This window comes from Mycteria americana, chromosome 3, assembly GCF_035582795.1.
Source record: "Mycteria americana isolate JAX WOST 10 ecotype Jacksonville Zoo and Gardens chromosome 3, USCA_MyAme_1.0, whole genome shotgun sequence".
NCBI classification, from domain to species: domain Eukaryota; kingdom Metazoa; phylum Chordata; class Aves; order Ciconiiformes; family Ciconiidae; genus Mycteria; species Mycteria americana.
Window position 1 is genome coordinate 18049205 of NC_134367.1, and position 16202 is coordinate 18065406.

At 39.0% G+C, this 16202-nt stretch overlaps 2 protein-coding genes across 6 annotated transcripts in view; both read left to right on the forward strand.

Moving 5' to 3' along the window:
• Nucleotides 1-6781, forward strand: part of MBOAT2 (membrane bound glycerophospholipid O-acyltransferase 2) — a 100457-nt gene extending 93676 nt beyond the window's left edge. For both annotated transcript variants that reach the window (XM_075497984.1, XM_075497985.1), the window contains one exon: nt 46-6781. In XM_075497984.1, coding sequence (XP_075354099.1) covers nt 46-268 — 223 coding nt within the window. In that variant the 3' untranslated portion in view covers nt 269-6781. The remainder of the gene's footprint in view (nt 1-45) is intronic.
• A 5376-nt stretch (nt 6782-12157) lies between these two features.
• KIDINS220 (kinase D interacting substrate 220) overlaps nt 12158-16202 on the forward strand; it is an 85002-nt gene continuing 80957 nt past the window's right edge. For all 4 annotated transcript variants that reach the window (XM_075497998.1, XM_075497994.1, XM_075497995.1 and 1 more), the window contains exon 1: nt 12158-12290. The gene's annotated coding sequence lies outside the window, so the exon portion shown is untranslated. The remainder of the gene's footprint in view (nt 12291-16202) is intronic.

Below are 16202 nucleotides of genomic sequence, written 5' to 3' on the forward strand. Positions count from 1 at the left end.
AGTGGTCAGAGTTTTACTGAATTACTACTTTTGTTTGTTTTTTAGCTCCTGCTATTTCTGTCTTCATGTTGCCAGTATCCTGGTGTTGTTGGTATTTCCATTGAAAAGAACTCAAAAAGGAAGTAAAAAGCATGAAAGCATCCAGCCCGTGTGGTCCAAAAAACTAGAAGAAGAAAATCTTTTGCAAAAAAACAGTTATTCCACAACAAATAATAGTTGCAGTCAGAAACAAGAAATAACCTGCAGATATCAAGCATTAAAACAGTGATTGAGGAAATACTATGATGAATATATTTTGTATGTTTTCAGAAACCCATTTTTAGCACCTTTTAAAGGGGTTTGTATTTGTTTGCAAAGATGTTTAGTAAGAAAAGAATGCATTACCTAGGAAAATCACATACAATAGCAAGACTGGAAACAAAACAAATTAACCCCTCCCATGCCATGTCCCTGTGGGTCACGCCTTATATGAAGATATTACCATTATTTCAATGGGCACTCAGGACTTGCAACGTATGTCCATAGGGTCATATGTGTGCCCTTTGCTGAATGTACGTTGTGTATCCCAAGGCACTGATGGGGTGGAATAAAATTGTGTTGATCTAGGATTAACAAATGGAAATTAATTTTTCCAAATGAATGACTTGCCTTAAACCCTCTATTTACTGAAATATTGTTTCTAAGTGGGTATTTACGAGTTTGATTTTATGTGGAAAGCATATTTCAAATCTATAATACCATATGCTATAAAGAAGATAGCAATAGAAATGCCAAGTCATTAGAAGGCTTCTGAATCTTTAGAAGGGAATTGCAATAAGCATCTCAGTATTTGGAGGGTTTTCTTAAAGTATCTCAAACTATTACAGTACATTATGGAACTGTAAACATTACTGATGCCAAATTATAGTTAGGTTTCTTTGATAAAGAGTATAATTACACATAGCCCTTCTGAATGGATTAAAAAAAAAAAAAAAAAAAAAAAGGAACACCGGGAGGTTCGCCTTTTCCAGGGCTTGATAGCTCTAATCTAGGTTTCTCTTACTTTAAAGTACCTAAAAACAATTAAAAAACCACCACCAAGTGGGATTTGCAGCTAGAGAAGGAAAGGCAGCCATAGGACACAAGACAATGTGCAAGCACCAGGATTTCAATGAAAGTGCATTTTTACCCTTAAATACCAGAAATACTTGTTCTAGAATAGAACTGTTTTACAAAAAATGATTTTTAATACTTAAAGTTGTTTTGAATTTTCAGGCATATAGTAGTTAGTTGATGATGCTTTCAGTAGAAAATAGTAAAATTACCTTGAGCTCTAGTGCACAGGTAGTCAAACATGAAATTACTATCACAACCAATTTCTGTATGCTTGATGATTGATGGCCCTTTATGCAAAGAAGCATATGAATTTGAGGAAAAGCTTTTTTTTTTTTTAAATTAGAATTTTAGATGCAAAATTCCCGTCATATTTGTGGGTAACATAATGAAAGAAAGAAATCCTTTTGACTGACTGAATTATGGAAGTGTGTCAAGGGAATAATGCAGTGATTATATCTATTCCAGACCATTTATTGGATGGTGGTCCCTGCCAGAGTACTACTGTTAAAGGGCTACATTTTAATTGCTTACATTCTGTATTTTCTTATAATTTTTTTTAAGTGAACACAAACTGTTTATCCACATGGGTTTTCTTAGCTTTAAAACTGACACAAAATACTATTGGAGAAAAATAATGCAGCTTTTTGATTAATAACCTGCAAATGAATAAGAAAAATTTTGTCATAATATTTTGAACCTTAAATTTTTAATCAAATATCTGGCACTAGTGGGGTGAATATTCTTAGTACCAGAAGTGCAGTGATAGTCCTCAGCTTTGGGGATACTACCATGCAAAAATAGTCACAATATGTCTGGCTTACTCTCTAAAGAACCAGATCCTAAGTCAGGTCAGAGTCGTTTCCTTGCTGTGATATTTCTGTGTCTGGCCTTTGGCTCCTTGCCTAAAACTCCAGGAGGATAACATACCTTTTCCATATATGTAGGTTAACACTAATTAAGCTACACAGAAAGGGGGAACTAAATATGAAATGAGAGTGGATGAGTCTGTTTAGATGAGCAGGGATGTTTGTTGTTTCAGTGACAGCTCTATTATCTTTAAGATAAAATAATCTGACTTCTAAATCCTTACTTTGATTACCCAGGTACACCTCCCCTTACATGGGATTGTGGTTGTCATATGCCTCTTTGAAATGGCATTATGGGTTTTTCTGTTGTTTCTAAGTAAGGGCACAATAGTTTCTTTATGTCTGATTATCCTTATCAGATACAGAAGCAGAAAAGACATTTTTCAGCTTTCTGTTCTTGAAGGGACATTTACATAAAATAACAGGTTAGAATTGCACATTTCTGGGTGAGTGAGTAGAATTAGGATTGATTCTTTCAGCATTTGTTGCTGTTGAACTTAAATTCCTCTTGTTGGTGCAGTCTACATACCTACCCAAACAAGCGCTTCTGGATGCCAGTATAACAGCTAATGTGCCATTTTTCCTATTAATGTTCTGGTACTCTTGTTTTCTGGTTTTGGCATGAGTGCCCATGTATGGGATGGAGGCTTATTAATTATTAATTATGAAATATGAAAACAGTTGTAAGCACTCCCAGTAAACAAGCAGGTTTAGGATAGTGAAGACTGATACTTCAGCATGAGTGAATTCATAGGTACAGTTTTGTTGAGAACTTTTGTATATGGGGAAGTTAAAACAGCTAAGAAAATATGTACATGCTTTAGTCAGGCACAAGTGGCAAGATATGGGTTTCAAAATTGGATGTGACTGGTGTCTGTGTGGAATATAATTTTTCCTTCATGATTTGAACCCCTTAATTGCAACGCAAGAAAATTATGACAAAAATAAATTCTGTGCAGAACTAATTAATTAAGAGTAGTGTTCTAGAATTTACCCTTTAAATGTCATTGCTGAATATAAAAGTACTTTGAACCAAAATCTGCTCTTCATGCAAATGAATTCTCTTGGGGACTATGGAAAGAGGTTTTTTGTTTTAACGGCAGCACTCTGACTTTAGTCAAACTGGAGTTTTGTTGTTGTTGCTTTCCCTCTGCTTTACTAGTTTTCTGCCTTGGTATCGCACTGGATCCTTTTTATCCATTCAGTCAGAAAGTCAAGAGCAGGCAGCCCCAATGCTTTAGGTAATTTTTAGGTTTTACACACATCATTTTAGAATACTGAATTTGAAAGGATGGCGGTGATTTACTATTGCTCTTGCTGAGAAAAATAGTAGAAAGTAAATTTCCTAGAAATGTTTTGGGCATGAAGGAAACATGCGTTTAAGTATTCTTTCACTTAACTAATGTATATCCAAAAGGTAAAAGTGTTTTCTGTGTTGCAGATCAGCACGCTATGAAAAGTAAATACAACATATCATTCATAATTTTATGGTGCTTTGCAGATATTTGCCTATTGTGAACAATTCATTCAGGCACTTAATGAGTTAATGTTAATTAGTAAATGTAGTCACCCTGATAGTAACTATTTGCTTGCTTAACCTTTTTTAACCTTTATGATTCTGTATTAATGAGAGAGATATATATTATATATTTAAATAATACTTTCAGTGGTGCCTACTACTGTTGTAATCGGGAAGACTTTGTTAGCTTTACAGTTACAGATATGCCCTTATTCAGGAAATTTATTCTTCCATGGCCATTCCTTAAGTTGACATGTAGACAAGGTTTCAGTAATAGGTGACATTTTAAAATATATTACCATGTAAAAATATTGGTATACATTTCAACATGCTCTTGATAACAAATCATACTTTAGTGAGAAGACTTTACAAAGAGATCTTTGTATATTCCCTGCTCTACACTGACTCGTGGTATGAGTTTTACCAGTGTAGTATATTATTTATTAGAAGAATTTTACACTTAAATAACTTGTTCTGTTTCTCCTGTGGGAATAAGTAATATGAATATAAATGCTATGCTTGTATGACAGGATGCACACTAGGTAGTTGTGCCTCTTTTGATGGCGTTGATTTGGTTAGTGGTAAAATGTCCTCTGATGCAGAGGAGACCTTTAGCAGATCCTTACCTCCTGTCAAATTCATATCAAAAGTAATTTTAACAGAGTCTGGATTTTTCTCTCAGAAGCTTTGCAAACAAATTGTTTACGATTTGTTTAAATACATGGTCAAATGTGTTCTCACGTTTGCCTGCAAATGTGTCACTGTTGCTTACATGTAAACTTTCACATGCTCAACTTTATAAGTTGGCCTTGAATGATAAAGAAGTTTAAAAGCACAAGTTACAATAATTTAGGCTTTCATTTCCCTTATCCTTAAGTCTTTCTCTTCATAATTCTCACTGAATTCTGAAATCAGGTTTGAGAATTTTTCATTTTCAATGAAAATTTGGAAATATTGCCATTTATGTTGAAAAGTGATCAGTGTTAGAAAAACAGATGGAAATTAACTTAAGGATTTTAATATGATGCGGACTCTACGTGTAAAAAATATACATTGGTTTTGTGCTGATTCATCACAGCATTTCATTATATGATTAGCCTTTATTTAGGTCCAGTAATACTCGTAAGAGCACTTGGGAGTATTTTTAAATTTCCTGTTAAAAATCCAATTGGGTATAAGTACTTAAAGAAGTATTTAAATGCTATGCTGAATAAGTATCTAAGCAGATACTCTAGTGAATTGAGCCTATTCTCATTAGATTATCAGATCTGTTTGCATCGAAGCTAGTTGGCGCTGTCGGTCTTGATCCTCTTCACAGTCGTGGTGGAAAAGTTGGCTGTGAAGAAGTTTCTGGTAAGAACATGTCCTGTCAGTGGCCAGGAGGGTTTGCCACAGAGTTTCTGGGGGGAGCTAACCCTACATGCAGAGCTTGACAGAGAGTCTAGTTGCTTGCGTCCCAGGCTGCAGCAGCTCTATGCTACATCTACCTGGATTTTTTTATGTGTTTGCTGTTTTAACCTAGACATTTTGCAAACACCATGAAATCCAGGCATCCACAAAGTCACCCTGCAAGGTTACAACTGCAAATATTGCAACAGTTGCTTATTATGGTCAAAACTAAATGAAAGAAAAAAATTAATTTCTTTAAAAACTCGTTTTGAGATGAGCTTTTTGTGTGTTTTTTATAAAACCTAACCATCAACTGTAACAATTTTCATCCCATTAAATATTTAAGACATAATTTTGCTCACCTTAGGTATACAAATGTGCAAAAGCAAATTTTGCCACTTCATCATATTCTGTGCATTAGCTGTGTGTCCCGTGACTTAGGCCTGGTTTTGGTTTTATATGTTTTTAGATTGTCTAAATCCATGTGCATATCCATATAAATATTGTGTAAACTTTATGAATTGACAAACTGTAGTTATATATAGTGTGCATAAATATACTTAAAATAGGCCATATCAATATTTATGTGAGGCTAGTGTTGAGCCCTCCAGTTGTACACTACATCTGCTGAAGGCTGTTGGGCTCCATTCTCAGTACTAAGCTTTCTGCTTCCTAAAGTGAAAATAGAATCTGGTTACACTTTAAGTGGAAAGTAAAGGGCTTCTTTCACTCTGTTGCAAAACCAACCCTTACAAGATATTCTGCTGTAGGCTATGAATACTAAATTTGACTTCCAATATATGACTGAAATCTGAGTTAGGGCCACTTTCGGGGGAAACTTCTTATATTAATAGTGACTCAGTCCAGCACCTTATTCCAAACGAACCTCTTGGCAAGAGAGACCTCTGCACAATCTTCTTCCTTCCTTTTGTTCTCTGAGGGAGGAATACCCCAAGCTGGATTTTCATTTAGGTTTCACTACAATATATCATATGAACAGATAGCTGCGGTCCATGCTCTAGTCGGATGAGGCTTCCAAACTGTGACGATGTAATCTGAAACAAAAAATAGAGAAACAGGGTGCCTAGAGATCGGTAATCAGAATAGTGCAACACTACATATTAAAGGTGCAACAATCTTTTGTCACACTAAGTTAAGGAGTATTTGCCTACGCATATTTTGCCTTTCTATGTGTTTACCAGTTCCCTTTACATCTTTTCTTTGTACCTTCTTTTGTCCCGTGGTGTTGACTATTTCTATGAAGAATCTTCTGATGTGTCTTACTGTGACAAAGGTGTCAAAATGATACAATAGTAATTAGGTAGTTATTCTTAAATCCCAGACCTCAGATGTGTTCTAGATCAGTTAGAAGAGAACATTCAAAATGTATTGAATGAAAAATAGTGTAAGATGGGTAAATATAGACTTATTCAAAGATGTTGTAATAAATTATTCAATTTAAGAATTTAAAATATGGAACTTTGCTCTTTCCTGCCTTGGTTACACATTCAAGGGAATAGTTTTACCTCAATGCAGAAGTAGTTATGCCTCCAACTACCCATATGTTAAGGTGAAAAAGCAACCCTAAAAGTGGATAGCTACAGTATTCCTAAATTTGCCTTTCCTGGTTCAGATTATAATGCATTGTTGGTGAATTTCATTTTTATTATTCCAAAATATATATTTTTTAAAAAGTGTTATTTTTCAACAGATCCATAAACTAAGTGTTGGTGTATGGTAAAATTAAAATACCACTGTTAGTTACACTGTGATTGTGATATTTTAATAATTACTTATTTCTAATTTCTCAGCAGTGCTGTAGAAGCAGCATGCTGTTATGTTTTAAAGGTGTTTTTAACTTGCCTATAAATGTTTTTTTCTAATTTGTGTCTTTAAATCTGATTAAACTGTAGTTTAAAAAAAGTGAACTGTTTTTTCTAAATTCTTTGGTGTCTGTTTGTCTTTAATGAGTGCTAAAGAACAAAATTATTTTAATGCAGCTTCTCCTTTTAGATTACTAAACATTACAATGCATGCATTTAGACTGTTATTTGGAGTGTTCTGCTTCAAAACTGCTTTTATTTCATTTGTTTTCTAGAGCTTATATACAAATACATGTATGTAATTATTTTCCAGTACAGGTGGTAAAAAGAATTTCAAGTCTAGCCTCTTGTTACTTGGGAAAGTTACTTATGCAACTTTAAACCCTCCGTCTCAAAGCATATTGCTACCTCATGTGCACTACATCTGAATATGACAACTCAGGGATTTTTAGCTTGAGAAATGGAAACCTCATAACTAAGAAATCAAAGTCAATGTTTGGAACAAGCTGCTGCTTTAATTGATGATTCTAAAGAAGCAGGACTAAATGTGTACCATATATGTGCATTTTTTTGCTTTTTGATACTTGATTACTAGGACTCCACTATGATAGTTTCTGTTGGCTGGTGGCAGTATGTTAAAGCAGGTTGGGACTCCTTGACCTACAGGTTCTTTACCACACGTGTTTAGATTGTTATAGAAAAGAAGGGATATTATATGTCGCTACTAAACAAGGGCTGTTTCCATCACTTCCTGTCTCATACCGAATCATTTTCGCTCTTCTCTTGATCTGGTATTAATTCTGCTTCAGTACAAACCTTGTAATGGCACTGTACCTTTGTGAAGACATCTTTACAAAGACCTGTTTCTGCAAGTGATCCCACCCTATGGGAATACTGGAATGTGTGTGTTGGTCTCTTGAAAGGCCCTACTGTAGTACGGATATTTTTAAGCCTTGTGTATTTAGAATTCTCTTTTAGCAAGCTGTATCATGGGAGATAAAAAATTCTTGCCATTTCAACACAAAGGACTACAGATGTGATTTTAGAAGCTCTGGTGATTTTTGTCATTTCAACCAAAAGTTAGAGACTGCAATGGAAATTGCCTTCTCAAATATGCATTCACAGTGTAGTTGGTTGGGAGTATGAAAAGTCTTCGTGTACTAAACATTTATTGCTGCATTTAGTGAAAAACTCATTGGAACAGATTAAGATAAGACACAGCTTTCTGCTACTACTTCAGGATGCTAAGACTTGTTGGTGAATGTGATTATTCTTATGATGGAGATTTTTAACTCTGCTCTTTTAAGGTACTGAACACAAAGAGTCCTGATTAAGAATGTCCTGGAGCCAGCAGATATTTTCCTGTGCCTAAATTAACTTAATTCCATCTGAGTAACTTCCTGATAACATGCAGGATGTTTTGGTATAGAATACAGAAGTAGTTCTAGGGGAAGATGTCATCAACCTACTTACTAGGTTAGAGTTGGAGACCTGTACCCTCAGCAAGGTTTGCCAGTGCATCTTACAGCTCTTCCTAGGATGGCCATCTATAGTAGCAAAAGAGTTATTTCTCTGTGTGGGTTACTCATTATCTTTCCAAACTAAAACCATGACAGTAAAAGGACTTTCCACTTTTATTCTAGTTATTCTGCTGTCATAAGAAAAACACTTAAATACAAATCAAGCAATGAGATAAACCCCAAAACACTCCTGTATTACACATGCTTAAGCAATGTTTTCTCAGTGATTTCCTGATGGGATACCTAAATCACTTGATTGATAATTAATAACTTACTTCATGGGGGAGAATTCCATGCCAGCTTTCCTTTTGTTTAAAATATATTGGTCTTTGTGTCAAATCCTCCTGGTTTGCCCTCTGTTGCCTACTTCAGCATTTGGGTTGCTGCACAATGAGTAACATGGCTGCCCATGTACTTTACTCTGTAACAGCCTCTTCCCATATTAATGCTTTTGTCAGATGGCAAAAATAGACATGTTACATGGTCATGATTTTGATCAGTTTATGTTGAGGAAAATAGAGGAAGGGAAAAAAAAACCCAGGTTTAAGTATTACAGTAATCAGAAGAATAAGCTTATTAATAATTAAAGCACAGAAATAATTTTTAATTTATATTTGTACTGGGTAGATGTTGAAATCTGAAATAGTGGGGCAATTTTGTGCCTGAGACAAGCTTGGTTACTGTGACAGTGAAACTTTCCAGTTGCTTAAAAATTAAAAGATTAAAAATCATGCATCTATTATGAGGGAGGCTAAACAAAAAGGTTAAGAATTACTTGAAAAATGCACTTGATTTTTTTGTTTGTTCGGGTTTTTTTGTGACTCTTCCTAAATTTAATCTGTGATTTTGGAGTATTGAATATCAACTAATCCTGGAAACAATTTCCAGGCACTTGAAGGACAAGAAGGTGATTGGAAATAGCATGGATTCACCAAGGGGAAGTCATACTTAACCAGCTTGATGATTAACTTCTATGATGAAATGACTGTCTTGGTAGATGAGGGGAGAGCAGTGAATGTTGTCTGCCTGGACTTCAGTAAGGCACCTGTAGACCTTCAGACACTGCCACCTACAAGATCCTCATAGAGAACTTGTTGATGTGTGGGCTGGATGAGCAGACATCGACGTGGATTGAAAACAGGCTGAATGGCTGGGACCAGAGGGTGGTGATCAGTGGCACGAAGTCGAGTTGGAGACCAGTAACTAGCAGTGTACCTCAGGGGTTGACACTGGGTCTGATCCCAAGATCTTTGTTAATGATCTGGATGATGGGGCAGAGTGTAGCCTCATCAAGTTTGCTGATGACACTAAGATGGGAGGAGTGACTGATATGCCAGAAGGTCATGAGGCTACCCAGAGGGACCTCAATGGGCTGGAGAAATAGGCTGACAGGAACTTCATGAAGAAGTTCAACGAGAAGTGCAAAGTCTTGCAACTGGGAGGGGTAGCCCCATGCACCAGTATGTGCTGGTGACCACCCAGCTGGAAAGCAGCTTTGCAGGGAGTGATGCAGGGGTCTTGGTGGTCACCAGGTTGAACATGAGCCAGTGATGTGCCCTTGCTTCCAGAGGTCCCCTCCAACCTCAACCATTCTGTGATTCAGCGAAATCCTGTAGGAGACGGAAAAGCTGGAAAGAGAAAAGCAAATCGCCTGGAAGAATTTTTTTATCCTGTAGGATTATATGCTTTACTGTAGCAGCTTACAAACATCAATGTTTATTAGCTTTTCAAAAAGCATCGTAAAAATCAAGTATTTCTACACTTTACAGACTGGAAAATTTCTACTCTGAGTTAAGTGTCACTTAAACTGTATTGATAATATGACAAAAGTTTTTGGGAACAACTGTTAAGAGATTATATGCCTTACCAACCAAAAAAAAAAAGTATTTGATGAGAAGTGGAATTCTTTGTGTGAAATCCTAATGCTACGAGATTCCAGTTTTGACCCTTCAGTGGGACCATGTTTCATTGTCTGTGTGAATTAATCACTGGTGGGAAAATGTTGTTCCTAATGTAAGAGTAGGGTAGAAGTAGAAGAGCACAAGACAGTGTCTTGCCTTTTCCTAATTGGATCAGATGGCACAAGGATGTCAGGAGTTGGATCGGCCTGTAGCAAAAGGGGAAGTGAAGAACCATACAGAAAACCTGTGCCTTGCCTGCCTCCATATTCCCAGTGTGTGTACAGTTCCCCCGAACACAGAAGGGAAGGAGCTACTGTCTCTGCCTGGTAAACTTGCAGCCGTGGGGTGAGAACACAGCTAACACCTGATGGGTGGAAAGCTATGATACTGGAATAAGGATTTGGGTGATGAGGAGATCATGAAGTGAGAGATTAGTATACATTTTGGTATAAACTCTGAAAAACAGTAATATTTTGAAAACCTTTGAAAATCCGTAAATCTTAGGAGGCTAACAAGCAGTGTCTCATCAGACTACACTTTCTCTAAAGTACATAAGACTATATGGCTGCTGGAAACATCAAGACTTACTCATCCTTGAGTAGTGGCCTGTATACGTACATTCAAGTAGGACAGAGTGAGCCCTTCTCAGCTCAGCAGTAACTGCAGGGATTCATTTATCCTCTGTCTGTTCACGTTGCACTTCTATTGCATAAATAAGAATGTGTTTATGCCCTTAATTTCTCCCAGTCTTTCAGCTGAATCAGTGTTTTGGTGCAAGATCTAAGTGGATTTAGCTTTTGATTTTCATAGCTTGCTCTTTTGCCTGCTATTAACAATTTTTGTGCATGTAAGGAAGTTGTTTATTTCATCTGGGTGTGAAGAATTTCTTAAGGTAATAGGAGAAATCATGCTTGAAAAAGTGAGCAAAAGCACTTGCAGCACACTTTCTCATTTAAGTTAAACACCACTGTCAGGTGTTTCTGTAAGAAGCTAACAGTGATGGCTCTTTAGAGAGATGGAAGGTCTCAGCGTTGTGAAGATTTTTAAATCAATGCTTTGACCCTTGGGAATCAGAAGCAGGCATATGGGGGCTATACTACTTTCCCTTGCTGGTTTGTTGCTGTTTGCTATCCTTTGATGCCATCCCGGGTTTAAGCTAGGTTCCGTGATCTCTTGGAAAGATGTTATTACTGTAGTCATTAGAGATCATCTCTCATCCAGTTGTCCAAATGAATTAAATAAAGCCGCCTCTGTTGTTACGGATTTGGACTGTGCTGAAGATGGAATTGACCTGGATGCATTTTATTATCACATAAAGTACAGACTGAAGAACTGTCATTAGCATAGTCTTAAACACTTAGGACAGTGGCCTGGGAAGCCCACAGCCGCGCATGCCCCGGCCCGACAACCCAGGCGGGGCCGTGAGGTGAATTTTCAAAATACCCGCGAAGCTGCTGGGGTGCCTGTGCCACGGGGTAGGTTTGGAAGAAGCTGGTGAACATCAACGTTTGGGGGGTGGTGAGGTGAGATTTTTTTTTCCCACGGTCACCGTCACGTTGAAACCCACACTTTCGTTGGCTTATCTATCAGACGGTAATTATTAACAAAAACTTTTTTTTCCCCTTCTCTTTCAGAAAGCAGCCCGGGGGTGAATGCTAAGGCCGTCACCGTGCTCCAGGTACTCTCCACGGCGCGGGGCTGTGCTCCGGCTCAGCTCCGCCCGTGCCTGAGCCCCGTCAGTCAGCGCCTCCTCCCGCCGTTTACCGCCGGGATGGGGGGGGACGCCGCGGAGCGCAGTGACTCACTGCCGTCAGGGCTCCCGGGCAGGGTTTTTTTGCCTCCCCGTTATTAGCTGTTTATACATGGTTATTAGCGCGTCAGCCCTGCGGGCCGTTCGTGGAGAGGCTCCCGATGCCTGCGCGTCGCCGTGCCGTGGGCCGTCCCCAGGGCGCGGCGGTGAGAGCAGCCGGGCAGCAGCCGCCCTCCCTCAGGGCGATGGGCGGTGCCGCCCCCCGGCCCACGTGACCAGCGGGGGGGGGTGGGAGGAGGGCAGAGGGAGGTAAGATGGCCGCCGCTGCTGGGGGGTGGTGAGGAGCGCTCGGGGCCGCTGCCTCCCTGACAGTCTCCGGCTGGGCCTGGGGAGCCGCCCGCAGGGGCCGAGTCCCTCCGGCTGTGGGGTGAGTGGCGATAGGAAGGTGGGGAGCGGGGACAGCGCAGGCCGGGCGCGGAAGGACAGGGGAAGGGCACAGGGGAGGGGGCGCTCCCAGCTGCCAAACAAAGGGCGCCGCCGGGTCCCTCCTCGCCGCCGCCCCCTCCTCGCCGCCGCCCCCTCCTCGCCGCCGCCCCCTCCTCGCCGCCGCCCCCTCGCAGCGGCGGGGCCACAGGGGACTCGCTGGGGAGGGGGATTAACGGTCGCGGTGTGCGCGGCCCCCTCCCGCCCCGGGCCGGGCTGGAGGGCCGCGGGGCCGGGAGCAGCGGCGGCGCCTGGGCCGCTCCGCCCCGGCCAGCCCCAGGGGTTCCGGCAGCGCTGTGTGCGGCGGGCGGACAGGGCCCTCCTTTGTGGGTGGCGGGGGCATCTCACCGGAGATGAAGCGGCCCGTGGGGTGCCTCAGGCACGGCCGGGTATCGCTGTCAGCTCCGCCCCCGGGGGTGGGGGAGCCTCTTGTACTGTTTTTCTCTCCTTGTGTTAAGTCAGAAAGATAGATGTGAGCTTGACCTGTCAGCAAAGTCTGGCATCTGATTTCCGAGGTAAAGACTCACAGAACGGTTGAGACTGGGAGGGACATCCGCAGGTCATCTGGTCCAAACTCCCTGCTGAAGCAGGGCCACCCGGAGCTGGTTGCCCAGGAACCTGTCCAGATGGCTTTTGTGTATCTCCAAGGAGGGAGACTCCACAACTTCCCTGGGCAACCTGTGCTAGTGCTTGGTGACCGTCACAGTAATGAAGTGTTTCCTGATGTTAAGACGGTTCCTTCTGTGTTTCAGTTTGTGCTCGTTGCCTCTGGTCCTGTCGCTGGGCACCGCTGAAGAAGTTGAGTAGCAAAATCTCTTAAGGGCTGGGCTTTCCTATTTGTCATGTATACTTAAAAATTGGTTGGGAAAAGTGATTTCCTATCTATAAATTTTGACAAAGGAATGTCTTCTGCTGGAAAAGTGTTTGAATCATGGGATTAATTACCTGACACACACCCGCCCCCCTAGTCAAATAGTAAAGAAATGGAAAGATAAAAAGGAGGTTTTTTATTAGATCAGAATGTGTAAGGAAGCCGACGTATTTGGATAGGCATTTATTCCTTGTTCTGCAACAGTGGTTATTTAAAGTAACTTGGTTATTAAGAAATTCGAGTCTACTTGAAATCCTGTGCAACCACAGCTTATGAAAGGTGTCGATATTAATTTAAAAATCTTTCTAACAGGAAGATCTCCATCACACAACCAACTTTTTCCTTAGGTGAAAATACTCTGCAAGTTAGATTTTTGTCATAGAACTTGTGATTGTGACTAACACTCCCTTGATTTTATGATCCAGAGAAATGAGTTGGCTTTATGATACCATGTAAGATGATGATGTAGACTTTTTTGCTGTGCTTGTGTGTGTTTTATATGGGTTTTGAGACAATTGGTTTATATTGGTTGGTATAATTTTTTGAAAAACTTAATATTGGTACCTGTTTCTGTTTACTTTCTTTTACTTGAAGTATTTAAAACCTGAAATAGTGTTTTGTAGGACTAAGCATTTTGTATTTTGTACAGGAATTGAATTTTCTCTTAGAATGCAGATGTTCTTAGTAATACCTATTGTTCATTGACCATATTTAAATTCTGTCTTAAAAGTAGACTAGTTTCTCTCATAAGGTTTAAATCCCATTAGCAGATACTTCACAAACCCTTTCTTTTAACTGATGTTTTTAACCGGGGTAGAACATAGACATATCTGATAGTTGCTATCAGATGGCAATGGTGATTTCTTGTTTAAATACGTATTTGGATCTTTCCAGTCTTTCGGATGTAATCCTCAGTCTCAATTGTTTATTTTAAAAGAAAATAAAAAATCCATCACTACAATATTTGGAAATGGCCGTTGCCTTGAGTGCCGAAGGTGGAAAAGAATGACTTGTGTATCCCTAGTTTCCTGGGTTTCTTACTGTGTACCGTAATAATGGTTACACAGGGACCTCCTTTTGTGCAAACTTTTTTTAGTTCTGTTGGTTATGGGTTTCAAAATAAGAATGTCTGTGTCTATCTTTAGTTATCTTTTTGTGTCTTTTAATATTTTCTAATTACACTATTTGTTCTTTGATATAAAGTAACAAAAAAATAAGGTAATCTGTTAAAATGTTTCTCATCTGGATACCAGGAGTGTGGCTAAGAGAAGTAGAATAAATGTTCCCAGATAAATAAGGAAAAGCTGAAAATCAGCATAAGGTCATTAGTCATACTGGAACTTCAGGCATTGGAGAAAAGGTGTGGGTGTAGTCTGCTTATGGAAACTTAGATTTGTTATTTCTTTCCACCTCTGAATACCAGAAATTAATATTTTAGAGACTCATTTAAACAGTTTTGAAAATTTGTTCTTTAAACAGAATCCTGGTTGACTCAGTCCCTATAGAAAGAACAGTTAAAAATATTTACCGCTTCATGTGATTCCTGACTTGTGATCTCTTAATGTTTATGAAGTATGCCCATTTAGCAAGTGATTACAATAAGGTGTCATAAAGGATGGGTAATGCTTGTATTGGCAAGATTCTGTGCAGCATGAGTAACGGTGATGTTCCAACATGTTTTTCATTTTTTAATGCCATCATAAAGTATAAAAATGTCTGAGAATATGAAACTGACTTATGTTAGTATTTTATAATAAATTGTATATGTACAATACTTCTGTATTCCACATTTCTTTAAGTTCTAATTTGGAAAGATGACATTTCCAGCTCTTAAGGGTGAAATACTGCATGTTTCCATATCTGATTTGTACATGCCCAGATTTCAGCAGCACTGTAATTATTTCCTTTTACGGTTAACTGAAAGATCTGCCGTAGTATTTCATGTTGGGAAGGTAGCTTTTGTATCTGGAAACAGAAGGAAACGTTAAAAAGAAATAATTTCTTTCATCGTATGATGAAAAGTATGAATTTTATGTAAGTCACTACGATCTTTACCTATTGAAAACAAAACAAGAAAAGAAAGTCTTCTCAATGACGCTAGTGTTTGTTGACCAATTTTGATGTTTATTCGTAAATGATCACAGCTCACACAATTAAAAAAATATGGGGGAAAGCTATGAAACAGATGGCGATATTTGGAAATGTAGTGTGTAGTAATATTTTTTTTATGTAGTTAGAAACTGATGCAAGATTCTGAGAGTACATTAAACATCTGCAGATTTGAGTTATCAGGACCTCTGCAGTCAGTACTGGCGCAGTTGAGAGAAACTAAGTTTTTGTAAATCAGCAAATTTTTGCAATCTTTCCAAAACTGTGATAACGTCTGCTTCAGCTCAGGACGTGAGAGCCTTACAAAAACAGGTTAATCCTTGTGCAAATCTTACCTTCACCTGAGCATTTGTGCTCTTAATATATCTTTTCATACTTCTTAGTGTGTTGCTAGTCTTATAAAATACCAGGATTTGCTGCCCAAGGGCATTGTGAGATTTCCAGGCTTGGAAGTTTGGATTGTGAATGAAGAGCTGGTTTGTGGGCTGGGAATCGGCTCGCTTTGGTGGGAGAAAAAAGTAACAGCATTAATCCTTATTGGAAAGGGGATCAACTTCCAAATGGGCTCCTGGTTTTAATTGAAAGTTTTGTTATAGATTCTGAAAATACTTCTGCTGTGTCAAAGAACAAAGTAAATACTGTTAATTTGTTGGTACTTAATTGAATGGTACTGGGTTTGTGCTAGATTTATGAAATTGGGCAGCGATTACGTTCTTATGCTTTATTTTGGTAAAGGATAAGCTATTGAGGTTTTTTTTGTTCTAGGGTTGTTTGTTTTGAAAAGTGTACGAATATATATTTCAGGAGCTATTTCAATTGGAAGGGCCAGAATAGAGTTACTTATCTAGCTAGAGACTGTACCTCAGAGTCTTGGTT